At 39.9% G+C, this 17,948-nt stretch overlaps 1 protein-coding gene across 1 annotated transcript in view; it reads right to left on the bottom strand.

Annotated features, from left to right (window-relative positions):
* Nucleotides 1-17,948, bottom strand: part of xrcc1 (X-ray repair complementing defective repair in Chinese hamster cells 1) — a 29,775-nt gene that overhangs the window by 3,605 nt on the left and 8,222 nt on the right. The window contains exons 10-13 of the mRNA XM_074683478.1: nt 17,519-17,635; nt 5,498-5,579; nt 5,289-5,388; nt 1,747-1,795 (exon numbers count right to left, since the gene is read on the bottom strand). Of these exons, the coding sequence (XP_074539579.1) occupies nt 1,747-1,795; nt 5,289-5,388; nt 5,498-5,579; nt 17,519-17,635 (348 nt within the window). The remainder of the gene's footprint in view (nt 1-1,746; nt 1,796-5,288; nt 5,389-5,497; nt 5,580-17,518; nt 17,636-17,948) is intronic.

Below are 17,948 nucleotides of genomic sequence, written 5' to 3'. Positions count from 1 at the left end.
TCTTCTCTTTTCCGGAATCTTTGTATTTGGAGTGGATCATTACTTTGTATGGTACATTTGTTGGTCATGGACACCTGACTGGATTTGTTTTTTGTGATATTTTTACTACTTTTTCTACATGGAGATCCTTCATGTAACCATGGCCAGATTGATTACATGTGAAATCAGCTGTTAGCAGCCTTTAGCATGTAAGTGCTAACTGGTGCAGGGCCTGATGTTTCCCACAAGGTGAGGAGAAGGAGGTGAGGATGGCATGCTGGTTCTCAGGTGTGAGCTAAGAAGTGACGACACCGACCTGTCCTTCCATCCATCATAATTGGGAATTCGAGATCTATCTCCATAAGATGGATTAGCCAGTCGTGCTAACAAAGGGAATACCAGAAGGCAGTGTAGCATCATGCTATTCACAGACATGGCTAACTGAGCTGACGCCAGACATGAATGCCACATTGGAAGAGCTTCACCTGATGTGAGCAGACAGGATCCAGGAGACAGAGACTGAACAGACTGAAGAAGCTCAGTCCTGGACCCTGTGGAGGTGGAGGCTGGCTGAACTGGAGAATGATGGACAAGCTGTCAGCATCTATCTTCTTATGAACCTTTTTGCACTTTCTATACACTTTCTTACTTCTGTTTTCTTGATTGCTGCTGTGACCTCAATTTTGTTGTGCTTGTTACAATGACAATAAAGTTCTATTCTATTCTATTCTATATCAGAATTCTTCTTAAGATATATTTTCAGGAACAACCAGATATCCTGGCAAACTGGCTAGATGGACAAAGCAATTTATGTAAAAAGCAACTGACAACATATCCCTGAAGCATGGCTGAGTACAAGCTCTCCGCTCTGAGTGTGTCTCTAATAGCTGTCTTAAGCTGGCTAATGACATCTACATTATGTATCAGAAATACAGTTCATACGTCAGCCTGCACACATTCTGGTTTGCTGCATTTCTTCCTCCTCTCTGCTCCCCACATTCGAATGCAAAAAAGTATCACAAATTCTGCGTCTGTGGATGATCTGCAGCCCCTCAGTTTCTAACCTCATGTAATGTTAATGAGACTCTGCACTGATTGGCTGCAATTGCTTAATCATGGAGCTCTGTGAGAAAAGGAAGGGTGACTGGTGGGAGACTTTTCCAATCTGTATGATTTTACATGAGATAAATATAAATAAATCATCACTTTCATGTGCTCTATGAGGATCATTTACAACATAAACTCATTTTTAGGTTTGTGAAGGCTGCCATCCATCCAACCTGGGCTTCAGTAAAATTCTTATAAATCCTGTTTTCATCTATGAATTTGATTTGATTCAAATGTATATGAATGCTATGTCTTGATAAACAAGGACACCTCAAAATCTAAACTATTCAAAGATTAAAATATTCAATATAACATGAGATCAGTATATAATACATCAAATTTTTACTGAACAGTCCTTCTTTTAATGTGGTACCTTTCAATCAAAAGATAGAAGAAGCTTCTTGACAGACATTATTGTGGAAGTTTCTTCAAGCTATATTCTAAACCATTATCTCACCATCTGATCCCTTTGAGAGTCAGGGGTTTTTCCTCTGAGATCAGTCAATAAGAAAACACAGGTTTAAAACAAACTTCTGTTATTTTGTTTTCACTAACCAAAGAACTTCATTTCCAGAAGCAGCAAACTCAAAAAACAGACAAGAAAAACTCTTCTGGGTCAATATTTTGGAGAGCATCAGTGACATTTTCGGTTGTGTTTACCTCTGAAGCTCGTCCTCTGTGTCCACAGCTGATCCATCATCGTCCCCTCCTGTAAAATAAAAACTTTATTTGTCAGTCTGGTCAAACCGACCTTATAACAGAGAGATTCAAATGCCAGAAAAGGTCTTGAAAAGAAGTTCAAATCAAAGGTTTGAAAAGTTTTCTGTGTTTTTATTTTTTCGTTCTCCTTCAGCTCTAAAACAAGGTTGTTATCTCTTATTAACTTAAAGTGTTTCAACTCCTGTTGGATCATGTGAGGGTCTTCTTTAATCAGAGAAAAAAAAGCAGATAAATCCATGTTTCTTTAAATAATCAAGACTTTAAAGCGTGTAACCCTGTCGACAACACTTCCTTTGAGTATACATTTATGCGCCGTAGGGGGAAAAAATGGAGGAATCCTTTTTAAAATGCGCTCTCCCTGTGTGTGTTTGTTGTGACTCCTCACTGATGCACCATGCCACTTTACTTCTGGCCTCACATTAACATAGAAATGAGAATCATGCACAAGTCCCTTCACACTGATCACGTCTCACCGCCGTTGACTCTGTCAAACAGTGTCTACAGTCTCATCTTTTTCACGGTGTCAGAGTCACACTGGTTCACTCCAAAGTGTTTCATTAAGGTGGTCTATTTCATTTCAGCCCTTTCCCTTCCCCCCTCTCTAACACCACCCTCATCTCGACTCGTTACATCCCCTTCAACTGCGGCACTACGCCCTCCTTTCTTTACTTATTTGAGCTAATGGAGCTAACACTTGTGGGCTTCTACAAACGCAAATAACTTGGAAAATAAATTTTATTACTCAACTTGTCTTTACTTATAAATCTCCAAAGTGCAGTGGACTTTCCTCTGAATGATATTATTTTCCTGTCTCTATTATTCAGCCTTACTCCAGTTGATTTGCATTGGCTGACCTTAAAGGAAAATATTTATTTGATTCAACTTCTAAATCATTCTAATATAGATGAAAAAACATAAACCCTGATTTAAAAACAAAAACAAAAAGAGTAAAGAGTTTTACAAGTTATGATACAAACTTAGATGTCTTCATATTTTTGTGTCAGCCTCATAAATTGTTGACACTTGTATCAACATGATTCTTCCGCAAATCAGTAATAATGTCTCTTTATGGGCTACTAAAGCAACACAAACAAACAAAAAATCACCAGCAACAAGATAAGTTATTCTTTTTTCTTATTTTCCCTCATGGTTGGAGAAACTATGGCTATGAGTAAGCAGGATCTGATTTATATCAGAAAACAAAGCTTACACCTGCATAGTGAAAACCCAGCACAGAGATAAGGTGTGCTGCTTTGTCTACAGGAAGCTGTCTTCTCATAATGATATATCATTTAACAAACCTGTATGATAGAAATAACAATGGACGGGTGTTAAATATAGATACTTTAATTGAAACATGACAACACTCTAATGATTTCCCTGATGATTTGATTCACTGCGTCACTACTTCTTGACTCGAGGTGGCTGCATTGAGGGAACGTAACTGAGCTAGTTGTTCAAAGGGTTTAAAAACATGGCACAAAGAGCAGCAGCTTATGTTTAGTGGGTTATTTCTTTGTTACAAAAATGTTTCTTGGTAATGAATCTTACACTTTTGTAAAGCCTGTTTACTTCTCTTTTAAAATGAGCCACATGTAAGGAATGTGCATTTGTGGGATGAGCAGTAGAGCTGAGTTTGTGGGTAGCGCCTGTGAAAAAAAAATTCACTTTTTTGGAGCTTCTGGTGCCCCAAGGTGCTTTTGGGGTGTAATGTGCTGGAACCATAGACCGTGTATATATAGTGGACAGCGTGGCTTTGTCATTCACCATTGTACCCTTTTGAAGCCAAAATTCCCCATCACAGGCACAGCCATTGGAAGCCGTTGCGCTGCCAGCGTTAGGGCAGTAGAGGCTATGAAGGACTCAGAGAGAATCTGAGGGGAGCTGGGAAACAAAAACTATAATAATGTTTTTCTTTCGAGAGTCTAATCTCTTCTTGGCTCTACCCCCTGACATATTTTACAATAGCCGAAAAAAATACACAAGAAGGGCAGCTGTCAATCATTGTTAAATGTGATGTAAAGCCTTGTTTTCAACCTCTGATAACATGAAAACAAAACTTTTCATAAAAGGAGGACATGAATACAAGGCAGACCAATAATATCTTAAAACCACCACAACAACCCGACATGAGAAACATTTCTACGATGCGTGTCAATTTTTTTTAAATTTGACCACAGCCCATCTGGAATGACCAGAGGGCCTGATTTTTTTACCTATACTGCAGCCAGCCACTAGGGGGAGCACTTTTTGTGGCAACCTCACTTCAACTGAGCAAGATGAGGTTCGTATTTTTTTTTTTCTGTCCATGGTTGTTACATGTTGTGTCTAGTATTATGTCCTACTGAGACTCATCCAGCAAATCTTAATTCTCACATCAATTGATCCTGGCCAAAAATTTTAGACTCTCATCCAAAAGCTTCTGTAAGTTTTCATGACTTCTGTGAACACAACTTTAGAGGAACAGTTCAATTGATCAAAAAACTCTTTTCTTTTAAAGTAATAGGACCATAGTATGCCTTGTGTAAAAACTCACTGATGCTTCCTAGAAGGCTATTGTCAGGAACAAAAGAAAACTTGAGTGAGGAAATTGGTATTGAGTGTATTGTGCAATGAAACAGCAATCACAATCCAATATGGAGCCATCAATTTTATGCTTTTTTTTTTCAAATAACCCTGGGAAAGATTTCCCTTCTTGAAAATGGGACCAGGATGCATGCAACTTTGCCAATATTATTATAAAGGTTTTTTAAAGGATTCTTCATCATTGTGAGATAGGGCTGTTTTCCCCATATGTGTATATAACTCCACCATAAATGGTCAGATAGCTTTGCAAAACAATACAAGACAAGGTCACCATAATTTCTGACAGATGTAAAAATACGATCCAGATCCTGTTAATATTCTGGATACTAAGATCCAGAGTATGAAATATGTACTGGGCCATCATAATTTTCAACATTGTCAAGTAACAAATTATCGTACAAACCTGCAACTAACACCAAATTGTAGCAAACAGTCTGCTGAAAGGGAGTATAACATTAAAGTCTGACTTAAGTGTTGCGTCACAATCACAATGTGCTTGGTGGAGGTCTGCGTTCTCTGAGTGCTTTTCTAGTTGTTTATTGTGATGGCTCAGACACCTTTGGCTTTCAGATGCTGACCTACAGTGTGAGGATTTACCTTCAGGTCTGACATCAATTGAGTGTTAACTTATTGCCCTGGAATAAACCAGCTGGCCTAAAACGACTTATCAGAGAGTGGGGCACATTTTCGTTGGTGATCCCTCCCACACAGTGTATCCAAACTCAACCTTTTTCATCTATGTTGTCATTTTTCTATTTCCACCTCTTTTGTCTTCTCCTCTCATTTCCACCTGAAGCCATCCTTCATCCACCTTTCAGAACAATGATTATCTTTCTGTTAAATCACAAAACATCCTGAAAAACTAGAATCCTGAACAAAAGCAGTTTGTTGCAAACCTGGTTCATCGACATCAGTGGAGCCTGCATACTCATCATCCTCTTCCCTCTTCACTGGGGTCTTCTTGGGTGTCGCTTGTCTCTCCTGCTTCTGTGGAGTCTGAAAAAGACAAAAATGGAGGACTTTAACTGACTGAATGTTTCAGACTGGTAAGAGCATCCATCTTTGAGAGCTTGTTTTGCAGGTTCATTAAAAGGAGTAGATTTACCTTTCTGTCCATTTCCTCTTCACTATCTTCATCCACTTCCATTTCGCTCTCTGAGCTCGACTCGGCTCCATCCATCAAATAACTGGAGGAGGATAAAGAACAGGTCAACAAAAAGTGTCAGGATGATTGAGAGCCAAAGAGCCACGAACGCCTGCACATTATATCTCATCCCCGATCAGCTGCACTCGATGTTTCAAACAGCGGTGGGTCTTTGTCAGGTAAAGTGGAGCAAAAGCAAGTTTCAGAGGGATGGTAACATTTGTCACTGGTCATTTAATGTTTAAAACATGCCCTCTGGATGGAAATACTTTAAGTTATGCATGCTGGGAGGCGAGTCTGATCTACTGCACAGGACGTGAAACACTAAAAGTTGTCAATCAGCTAAATCTAGAACAAGTGAGTCATAAATTGGGCCACGTCCTTGAACACCCAGATTTCCTTTCCTGTTTCACAGTCAGAGATAGTCAGAAAACTCAACAAATGCATTCACATTAATAGCTGGACTACAGCCTTTCCCTTCTGACAGAAAATACTACATCGCCGACACAAAGGTACGGCTTTGTATAATTACACAGGACATCTTTTTATTGAGAGGAATTCAGGGTTTTTTTAGCTTTTATGAAGAGGTGCCAAAGCATTCACGTAGAAAAAATCTACAAAAATGGACTCGAGATATGTTGCCTCTCAGCAGAAAATCAGGACGGAAAGTGTGGACAAGCAGTGAGGGCCCATCTAAAGGCACCACGGTGCTTTTAACAGAGTGCTTCTCAGGTGGTTTGACAGCACAAAAAATTACCTCTGTTGGAAAATAGGTGAAAGGAACTCTGCCAAACGTGTTTCTTTCAACCTGTTTGAGCAACTTGGAAAGCACAGCCATAACCTCTGACAGTAAAGAGGAAGAAAGTGGGCAAGATTTGAACCTTTGAGAGAAAACTTTTTCCTCCTGAACCTGACTCTCCAAAGAAATATTTCCAACAACTTCTGCGTTCACGTCAAATTATTTAGTCTTTCTAAAAAAAGTTTTGAATTGTTGCCTAATCTCTTCAGCCCCATTATTGATGGTACACTTTCACCCTGCCTTTAGGTACGAAAATCACACAAGATTCACACAGATTTTTGCAGAAAAAACAGAAGTTCTACCCCTATGTTTTTTTTTTTCATTTTTTTTTTTTTTTTCGCTGCTAGGTGCTACCCAAGTAGCTGCCTGTTGCAGCAGCTCTCTCGTCTTTGTCCGTTTCTTGTAATTTTTTTGTCTCTTTTTTGTAATCTTTGTATTTGGAGTGGATCATCACTTTGTATGGTTCATTGTCGGTCACGGACACCAAACTTTTTGTGGCTTCGGCGATATTTTTTACTACTTTTCTCCTGTGTTTGTCTGGAGATCCTACATGTAACCATGGCTGCATTGTTTACATGCGAAATTAGCTGTTAGCAGCCTGTAGCATGTCAATGCTAACTAGTGTAGGGCTTGATGATTTCCCTCAAGCTGAGGAGGAGGAGGTGAGGACGACGTGCTGGTTCTCGGATGTGAGCTGCGAGGTGACGACGTGTACCTCTCCTTCCATCCATCGTTGTTGGGAACGTGGGATCTAGCCCCGGGGGATGGACGAGCTAGCTGTGCTAACCCAGCGGCATCGTGCTGTTCACGGACGTGGCTGACGGAGCTGACATCGGACGTTGGCGCCACATTGGAGGAGCTTCGCCTGCTGTGAGCAGACAGGATCCAGGAGACAGAGACTGAACAGACTTCTGGGGAGGCTCAGTCCTGGACCCTGTGGAGGTGGAGACTGGCTGGGCTGGAGAGTGGTGGACGAGTGGTGGACGGGATGTCGTCATCTAATTTCTTATGGACTTTTTTTTGCACTTTCTATACTCTTTCTTACTTTTGTTTTCTTAAATGCTGCGGTGACTCCTGAATTTCCCCTCGGGGATAAATAAAGTATTTTCTATTCTATTCTATTCTATTCTATTCTATTCTATTCTATTCTATGTGTTCACAAACACACAAACAGAACGCACACAGAGACAAGTACACTCCATTGATTGGACAGAGAGTCAGGAAAAATAATGTCACAGCAAGAGACGCAGAAAAAAAGAGGATTTTCCGGGGGGCAAAAAGACTGTTTTATATCCAAAACAATACACTTAAGGTGACTCAAGAATAATTTAACCAGGGGTCTCAAGTGTCATGCATTGAGCGTGACTTCAGACTTAACTTGGACTTGTGAACAGTCATTATGATCACTCTTTTCCTTGTGTATAAACATCAGGGAAACTATGAAATGTTTGATGAGCTATGACGCATCATAGATATGACGTGCGTCTGGCGGTCCCACACATTAGTACATCTGATGCCGCCACGATCCGCTCTGTGGACTACAGACTTGATATCTTCCATTTAAAGAGAGGCTGTTACTGTTGTCTGACAGTAATGTCACTTTACAGTGCAGCTGATGTACGTTTGAATTTCTGACCTAAATAGCTCCTGAAACGCTCGCCGTCTTTGGGCGCGTGCCCTGTGTGCTGGTGAGAGTAAAGACACAGACAGAAAACTTAATCTCCGAGTTGCTGTTTTTAATCGTTCACTAAAATAATAATTCAACCTGAGGTATCCAGCATCACAAATCTTTTACAATGAGGTGAAGACAGTTTCATATTTAACATTCGCCTCTTTCTGTGAAAATTGTGAGAGGATGTCCAGGATACATTAGAGGTGATTTCCGGTCTATAAATTAAAAAAACAAAAAACAAAACAAAAATACTGAAATCCCAAGTTGAAAAAAAGCACATTTATAGCAACTGGCCCCTGATTAGGGTCTCAGTGTTTTTTAATGACCTTTTATAAACAAACTAAAAGCTGTGAAAGTTGTGAGAAGATGTTCAGGACACATGAGAGGTGATTAAGTATCAACAAATTTAAAAATGAGAAAGCTATTGAAATTTTAACCTGAAGATTTTTCTTTTTTAAGGCAAAATGTTGTTGATGATGAAGATTTGCTGAGTTTCTTTTTAGTTATTATGTAGTATTTATTGTTGTGATATGTTAAAGGCTGTCACATCCTAAAATAGCAGTGGATTGAGGCGAATTGAGGGGGGGTCACTGTAGTTTGCATTCAAGTCTTGCGAGCCCTGATTTAACCCTCCAGTAATATATCAATACCCAGATAAGAAAGTAAAGTCAGGATATGTGTCATGTGAGCTAAACGAAAGGGAAACAGACATAACTTTTGGTGATAACTATCTTGACAAAATTTCATCTCTCCACTGATGCCAATATCTAAAAGGACCAATATCAAACTCGAAACCCTGACCTAAAAAATGAAAACCACTCAGTTTGTATCCAAGATATGTCTAGATACAATAAAAACATCAAAACAATAAATAAACAAATAAAATCTGTCCTGGCCTTTTTAAGATCTAGCTTGTTCTGCTGGGTGCCTGATTTTCTTGCAGTCTGTGCGATTTTAACCTGGGTGTCAATAAACCTGGGGTCATATTGAGCAAATTATAGGCAAGGCTGAACCCTGGGTGGGAAGTGTTATAAATCTTCCATAATTGCATTTCTCACCCTCTTTGTGACCTCAATTACCTTTTAATAGTTAATGTTGTGACATGCTGGATAAATAACTAGACTGCAGATATAAGACAGGATAATCATTCAACCTTTTTTTATACTAACTCTGTTTCAGTGATAACTGAAATAGGAAAAAATCCACTCCAGAGGACAGGGTGTAACACTGTTTCTCCAGCTGCGAGGGGATAAGACATCATTTTCTTGAGCTGAGTAGCCTGATTATGCTACACTATGTTACAGTCTTTTCTCATGTCATAAATATCATTAATTAGAGCAGATAATTGATAAAAAGGTCAAAAGAAGTGAGAACTGATCAGGAATCATGTAGAGATGTAAAATTGTAGGGAGTGTAACAGAGATCCTGACTTCATCGCTTATGCTCTCTTCAAAGGTCAAAAGACAAATAAAACACCAAGAGATGAGACAGTAATACAGGGAAATGAGTGGAAGATGCAATCAAATATCACACCGAAAAAAAGAAAACACTTACACACACAGGACAAGGGAACCTGACATTTCTCCTTCCTCTCTGTATTTTTCCCCAAGTCACTATAAAGTCCCCCAGACGTTATCAGAGGAGAAGCACGGGTGCAGGAAGTCGAAGTATCTGCGTTAAGGTTTTATCATTTCTGCTCACACCTTAGGGAGACATTTCACTGACCTACGACTGCTTGTTTCATAAAACTCAGGAAATTGGAAAATGAAAGAGGCCGCTGCGGGCAAGGGGGCAGAATTAGCTGCTTATGAAAATAAACGGCCTTACCTCGAAGGACCAAAAACATTTGCCTCAAGTGAACTCAAAGTGAGGTTTGTTTGAGATGGCTTGTTATGGCTGAGCTGAATCGTGAGCTGAGTGCTCAAGTTTTTCAACTTTTTAACATAGACTGAAGGATTTATCACTAAGAAAACGTTCGGCTGGTCAATTTACAGACAGAGCTGTTAGGGTGCAGACATGAGTTTGACCTACTGTTCAATGATGTCATGTTATCAGGGTTCATAACCTTTTGTTTATCAATAAAAAAAACAATTTTTCTTCTTAAGTTAAGAATGGTTTACTTTTTCAGATTTTTCATTGCCCCTTCCACTCTCCCAGGTGACCATTACATCCCGCTCTACAAGGGTTAGCGGTTTGGTGTTGATAGTAGTGACACCTGTGGCCAGAATCAGTAGTGTTTTTCCAAGAGAGATGCTGTTTCCAAAATTTACAGTGTGAATAATTCAATTTCCGTATTTCTTGAAACCTAATTTTACAGCATGTTTATTATTGCAATTTTCTAACTTGTATAACTTGATTTTTTTTTGATAAATGTTGTAATATGTTACAATCAAAAACATAAAAAAGCTCTAAAAACCTAAAATTGGAAAACTGCTCATTTCCTCTTGCTGTAAAAGCCTTGTCAGCCTATAAAGACAATTTTTATCATGAATTTTCAAAACTGATCAATTCCATTTCAATTTTCTGTTGAAATATTTCTAAATTATTTTGCATATCTGTTTGTTTTTCCACCTCCAGGTGTAATTAATATTATATATTGAATAAAGTTTAAACATATTAGTGTATAAGCAATAAAATCTGGCTGAAAGCAGACTGTTTACAATCAAAAAATCCTAAATCTGTTTTTTTTCCCCTGAAAACTTTAGTTATTTAATAATCTTTAGACAAAATACATCATCATCGTAAGTCTTGTCCTTTCACGCTCAAAATACAAGGGACAATGACTTAAATTTGAAATGATCCACAGAAAGGATGAAGATTAAACAATGGATCACAATAAAAACAAATGTTCAAACTTTGTGTGTTTGTGTGTTTGATACATAAACCCATGTGACATTGAGTTTAGCTGGTGTTGATAATCAGAGAGCAGGTTAGCTGATTGGAAATAAACAATTCAGACACCATGTTGTTGTTTTGCTGCATGAGCATCTATTGCTCCTTAACCCATAAAATCAAATGCTCATGGATGTATCAACCAGTAATGTGCTTAAGGTGGACTTTTTATCAACTCCTGAAATAGAAAAAAAATCAATAAGTTTTCCTTTAGATTCAGACATGACTGATTTTTATTTTATATTCAATATTAAACTGCATTATTCAACACTACATTATAGATTTTGTAAGACTGGATTTGATCTGCTGTCAGTAGCCATGACTGACAGCTCTGTTGAAAAAGGTAACAGACACTATCTTAGGAGCTGTTGACCTCTTGACCGACATTTAATATTTTAGAGCTGGAGACACGTCATCCCAACAGTCAATACCTGGGAGCCGAGTTACTGCCTTAAAGGGCCTGTGAGGACTGTCGATTTGAAGTGGATTACAGCAACACCTCTGGCTGGAATAGTGCCCACACTGCCGTGATGTCATGACTCTTAACAAGGCGTATTTTGTTTTGAGATCAGATCTTCTTTTTAACACTTACCTTTCTTTGTTCAAGATGACTTTTAACCTCTTTCTGCCTGAATTAGTTTAAAATTGTATTTAAATGTTGTTTTTGTGTTTCTTTGCATTCTTACAGATGCTAAATTGCGGGGAGATTGATTTGATTCTAGCTCATACAATAGTTATCATTAAGTTATATGATGTGTACAGATACAATAAGTTCAAACTTTGTAAGTTTATACTGTAGTTTAGTAGCTGGCTATATTTAGTGCTACTAGCAGCATGGTGTACTGAGACTTGTCACTAACATGTAATGTTAACAAATGTTGGCCAATTCCTGCAAGCACTCGTCTACCAAGCAGAGCTAACGCAACCTCATTCTTCATTTTATTGATAAACTCTCAAGTTTGAACAGACCACTGCAGAATAACTGGTGCACGTGGGTTGGAATGAACATCATCACATACACATTAACCCATGTTTTAGCCTTTAGCCTGTGCTCTATCAACCTCCCGTTTAGCTTTCTTCTGCTCTTCTGTCCTTTTTCTGCCGGACAGTTAGGCTTCAGTGTCCACTATCACTACACAATTGATCCAAGTAATCATTTCAGCAGAGGAAAAACACAGATCTCTCTTCTGAAGACTAAACTTTGTCAGCTGGGGTGGTATTATCATATTGACTTTGACATGCCAAAAATCAATCAGGTCCTGTCAGACCTGATCAGGAAGCTGAGAAACAGCATTTAGAAATAACCTTTTTGGCACTGATTATCTCATTTTAAATTGTGTATTACAATCAGGCATATATTTAGAATGGAGACTTTTTTAATATCACTAAGGGTGTATGTCACACCTGGATTCTTTGGGGGAATTGTTCTGAGACAGTGAGCAGACGGCTTAAAACCCTGGTTCATTTGGGCATATGTGAACACAGCAATCGCACTCAGATGCGGGACAAAACAAGTGGGTCAAGATCGCCAAAAATACGCCTGTAGCGGTTCCTGTGCAGTGAGAACACAACCGCCCCAGCAACCAACACAACTGACTCATAACTGTGGCTCACACTGTAGTAATGTGAGTATTAATGAGCTTGGTTGACAACTGCATTGTCAAAGCAGTAGAAGAAGAATAATTAGAAGAATCAACCTCAGCAGCAGAAGAAGAGAAGGCTGAAGAACTGAGGACAATGAGTCGTGGGCTCAAGTGGAGCAACAGAGGAAAAAAGTGCCTTATTGAAGTGCCTTGACGCAGTTGGGGCACTTAAAAACTACATATGTTGTTCAAATAGCGCACACTGGTACATGAGCCAGATAAATGCTATAACACGAACTAGCCACACACGCTGTTGGTGCTCCATGGCTTTTCTTCCCTGAGGAAAGCGGGTATGATTTCTGACCACAAGAGAAAAAAATCGATCACACGTGGCATTTGTTTACAACTCTGGACTGCAAAAGACTTTTGCCTTGTGAACACAAACAAACCAAGAGACAACTGCTACAATTCTATTATTTTTGCAGCTGAATCGAAACAACACAAACGAGCCCCCACAGTCCCTTTAAGTAAAAGTGATCAAGGATCTTAGAATAGCCTTTAAGGGGCCGTTTACACGACAATGGTTTTAGGCTGAAACGCAAAAGTTATGCTGTGTCGTGTTTGCTTCGCGTTTACTCGGAAACTGCGTTTTAGTTGACCTAGAACGCAAACTTTTGAAAACAGCCTCCAGAGTGGAATTTTTCTGAAATGCTGCCAACACCGTTGCCGTGTAAACAGTAAGCTGGTGTTTTCTGTGGAAACGCTGACTTCCCGCTTGGCTTCGCGCGAGTGCATACAACAGGACAACAGTACCGTTGTTACGATCGTCGCGGACTATTGTGTTGTGCTTGAGCTGCTCAATCTGCTAAATCTGCTGACTGTCTTTCAACAAAATGTGCATCTGTTTCTCCACTTCTGCACTTAGTTGTTGCCAAAACACCAGATGATCAGCCCAACTCTACTTCGGTGGAGATCTCCCCAAAGCTGCTTCTGGACAAGACAGTTATAGCGCCACCTACAGGCCTGGCATGCTTACTACAGCGTAGACCCTCGGCGTTCCTGTGTAAAGACAGATTTTTTTAGTGTTTTCATAGCATTTTAGTGTTTTTGGATGAAACATTGTCATGTAAACGGGGCCTAAGTTAGAAAACTGATCCACTGGTAGTCTGCAGCTGGGCAGTGGTCTGAACAATGGGGGTTTGAATTTAAGTGGAAGTTTGTTTTCTCCAGCTCAGACATCCAAAAGGGTTTCGGAATTGATTGCAGCTCTTTCAACAGAAACCAGTCCAAGTGGTTTTCAAATCCAAACAAGGTACCTGATGGATATTTTCCTTTCCAGGGTTTCTGGGCATGTCTAACTGGCAAGACCCCTGTGTGTAGACCCAAAACACTCTGGATGGATCGTTATCTCATCTGGCAGAGAGAAAACTCTCATGTCCCCTCTGAGCAGCTGGATTGTGTTGCTGGAAAGAAAACTGTATTTACTTTGCTTCTTTGCTTTCTGCCAACACGAGTCAGCCGGGGATAAACAAAGAAACTGTGTGTATGAATCCCTGGCAGATAAATTAATAAGGAAATAATCATACACAGCAGCCTAGGGCTCAATGCATTTTTAAAAGCTTCATTACTTTGCAGGGTGGATGCGTGATTAATAAATCTGCATAAGAAATTTTGGGAAAGAAAATTTAACGTTGTGATTGAGCAAATATTTAGACAGTTTTCTCTCAGGGTTTTGCCGATTTCCCTCAGGTGATGAAGAGCCTGGGTTTAATGGAGAACTAAGAAATGAGAAATCTGGTTATTTATTCAGTTTTCAGTCATGGAACATTGCAGAGCTACTTGAGTGCTTCCTGCTCTTGCCCCCATGCTTTTTTTGTATCTCAGATCCTCCCTGATTGGATAATGGGAAAAAAAAAACATGTCTGTGCTTTGCTTATGTCACCGTCTTTTTATATGTGCACTTCACATGTACACTATGCATGCATGTCATGGTCTGAAAGAAGCAGCGGATTTGCCTGAGTGGTAATATGTGCATGATGGCGCAACACTTTGAGAGTGTTGGTGTGCATATTTGTAAGGGTACTTGTCATCATCAAAGGAAGAGGTCTCTTTAATTACCCATAGCAGATGCATCTTTTAAATAAAGGGTACATCATCAAAGCTGCACACTCCACATGCTGCACAATAGCAGTGCTGGACAGGGGAATGGATTACTGGGACAAAAACAGTGAGGGTAGGAGGAGGTTGGGGAGATACTTTGAGCTCAATCATAAATTGAATGAAGAAAGCCAGCACGAGGGAGGAATGGTGACGCTGGAGAGGATCACTCACTTCACTTTAAATCAGATATTCATTAAGCACTATTCATCTAGAAAGCTTGCTCTTGACGTGGCTCAAACACTCCATGGCTGTACAGTTTGAGCTCAATCACTTCTTTCGTTTTGAAGACTAACATAAGTACAAATAGACCTCTTGGATCCACTTCTTATTCAGACTTGCCCAGCTGTAATAATATGAAAATTACATCTTTGAACTGACAGTCAAATTCAATCAAAATGAGTGATAATACTCACAGGTAAGAGCGCACAAATAACAGGTTTCAGTCTGTCCCCACTGTGATATTCGCTTCTGCCACGACACTCATTTCCTAGCATGACAATTATTCTTTAATCTGATCCACTCGACTCAGAACAGAAACAATATTGTGTGAAAATAAAAGTGAAATCCCTGGTGATAGCTTTGAGTTGTATTAGGTGCAACAAAGCCAAATTATTTGTTTAATAACTATCCCACGAGTCACAGCAGCTGACAGCACTTCATTTGAAGAAAAGGAATCACTGAATGATTCATTTTTTCATGCGCAGAGTAAGTGCTCTTCTTAGAATTCTCATCACAATCATTTCGCAGCAAGCACTTTCTGGTGGAGAGGATTTAAAACAGTTTTCAATATTTGAATGACACCACAGGATTTAGAGGAAGGGTTGTGACAAAAGTTTCAGCTCAATGTGCTCTGTAAACAAGCTGTGAGACAACTCCAGTACATCCAGGATGCTGCTGCTCGAGTCCTGACCAGGGCCAGTACATACAACAGTAATAGTCCAGTGCTCAGGTCACTGCACACTACCTGTTGCTTAGAGAACAGACTTTAAAACAGTGCTTCATGGTTTAGCTTCAAAGTACATCTATGGCATGTTAGTGCCAAATTAACCAGCCTCAGGGGGGGGGTCTTCTGATGCGCCTTACATCTGTAACAGTCTCCCAGAAGATGTGAAACAGGCCTCTTGTCTCGAAAAACTTGTTCTTCAAGATACTCATTAGTCAAGGTATCATTATCTAACCCTATGTCAAACAACTCACGACAGAGTAAAACTGTCACACAACTCAATTGTCCAATTCAACAAACAAAAAGTAATAGCGGAACATGCTGTTTGGTGTTGGCAGAAGATTTGGCAAAATTCCTTTTCCCAATTCCATCCCACAAACACATGTTTTTTTTTTAAAACTGTAGCTCCTTATGATTGTGAAACATAAACCAGGTTTACATGGAGCCTAATGTTCTGAATAGAATCAAGTTAGAAGACCAAACCGAATAAAAATGCTCCATATAAACACCTCAATCGGAAGAAACAGGCCAAATTCAAATGGAATTTCAGTTGCATGGAGGTAGTATATACCTTTTCCCAAACCAATTTAAAGTCAGATCCTGTCCTGTAAACAGTGAACCGGAAAGTTGTCAGGCTGGGTTCTGTATGCGCATGCTCTGTCTTAACGTTAACAATGATCAATCCCATGATTTGAGGGATGAAACACGCTGCTTCAAACTGCCAGGCTATTCCTGAGGCTTCCTCTTCATTGGGCATCTGGATGAGCTCTTGGATTGGTCCTTTTAACATGCCCTTACAAAACACGTATGCAAACTTTTTCACTGTGTTTCACTTTAGTGAATGTTGAACTGGTTGGAGACGAGGCGGTATTCTGCACAGCTACCAAGTGCATACAAAACGATAGCGAAGCACATAATACATGGAATGGGTGCTCTGACGGTGACTTCATCTGGAGCCATACATCCCTCTACCAGACCACACAACTTTGTGAATGAGAAGCACCTGATCCAAAAGTTTTGCTTCCATTTAGGGTCAGTAAACTCGAGAAGTACAACTCTTTCCCACCAGTCTTTGCTGCGGACCTTCATCCACAGCTTTCTGGTCTTCGGGATGAAAAGAAGTCTGGCTATAGAGGCTGTCCAACACTACGTGATCTTTTGATAAGACGCATTGTTACAACTGAAAAATCATCTATCAGTCTCAAATTGCATTGTTTTTTGTGTTTATATCTACAGCGGTGAAAGAAAAGCATGCTAACTCAGTTAGAGTTGAAACTTCTTAATGATTAAGCGCAGAAACCTTAAATAAACCCACAGAGAAGGAGCCTGGTGGGGTTCATCTTCAAGTCAAACACTATCACTGCACTTGCTGAAAGTAAGAAGAAATTCCCCAAATGATAAAAAAAAAACATTACGCAATTCAGGGCTCTACTGTACTACTCTCATTAAACTGGACTTCTCTCTGCCCGTGCTGGGAACTCAGCGCTACATTTTTCAGTGGACAGCTTTTGTGGAGCTCTAACGTGAGACCTTGATGTCTCCAAAGCTCACCCTGTAATGAGGCCAATAATTAGAGCCGCTTGGAGCTGCCCGGTCTGAATTTGTGATCACAGCAGGCATCAGCTGCTCAAGGTTACAATGTTCTCTGTAACAAGTGGGCATCACCGCTGTGAGGGGTGTATTTTTGGACGCTTCAATCAATGTGAGTGCAGTGCACAGATTGTTCTGTGATGACGTACAGACACGGCTTAAGAGAATGAATTAATCAGATGTGGATTCAAATGTTGGACACATGCTGCACAGGCTGTCGCACTGTTCAAACGACCTCTTAACAAGACATCCCATCCAGCTGTTTCTGAAGCCGAAGCTTTATCCCAGATTCTCTGTAATGACAGTGAAATCATGTCTCACTTCAGCTCTGTTTGTCTCTTACCGTTTGTGGGAGATGCTCTGTTTCCTCTTGTGGCAGTCCATCACCCATTCCTTCCGTACGATGATGCCCCCTGCTGATTTCACCTGGCTGTACTTGGGGGTGTTGGCGAAGGCACAGCTGGAGATTAATGGGTGGAGAGAGACGGGCAAGCACACACACACACACAGAGTAACCGTTACACCACTTAATATTAACTGACAAGGGCAATAGTCTGCTCTGACAGCAGAGATCATGAAGCAATCCAACTGAATCACTGAGAGTGTTAACACAACTGTTACACAATCCTGTAATCTGTTTCAGAGATAAAAAAAAAAATCAAACACAGATCAAAGTCTCTTCCAGAGGAATGGCTCTACTTCTCTATGAAGATTTACTGTATCAGATTAGATATAGGGATCCCACATGTTCATTACACATGAGTTTTGTTGCA

This window comes from Halichoeres trimaculatus, unplaced genomic scaffold, assembly GCF_033239565.1.
Source record: "Halichoeres trimaculatus isolate MK-OKI-2021-1 unplaced genomic scaffold, fHalTri1.1 fHalTri1_scaffold_12, whole genome shotgun sequence".
Taxonomy (NCBI): Eukaryota; Metazoa; Chordata; class Actinopteri; order Labriformes; family Labridae; genus Halichoeres; species Halichoeres trimaculatus.
Note: the sequence above shows the minus strand (reverse complement) of the source record. Positions and strands in the feature narration are given on the sequence as shown.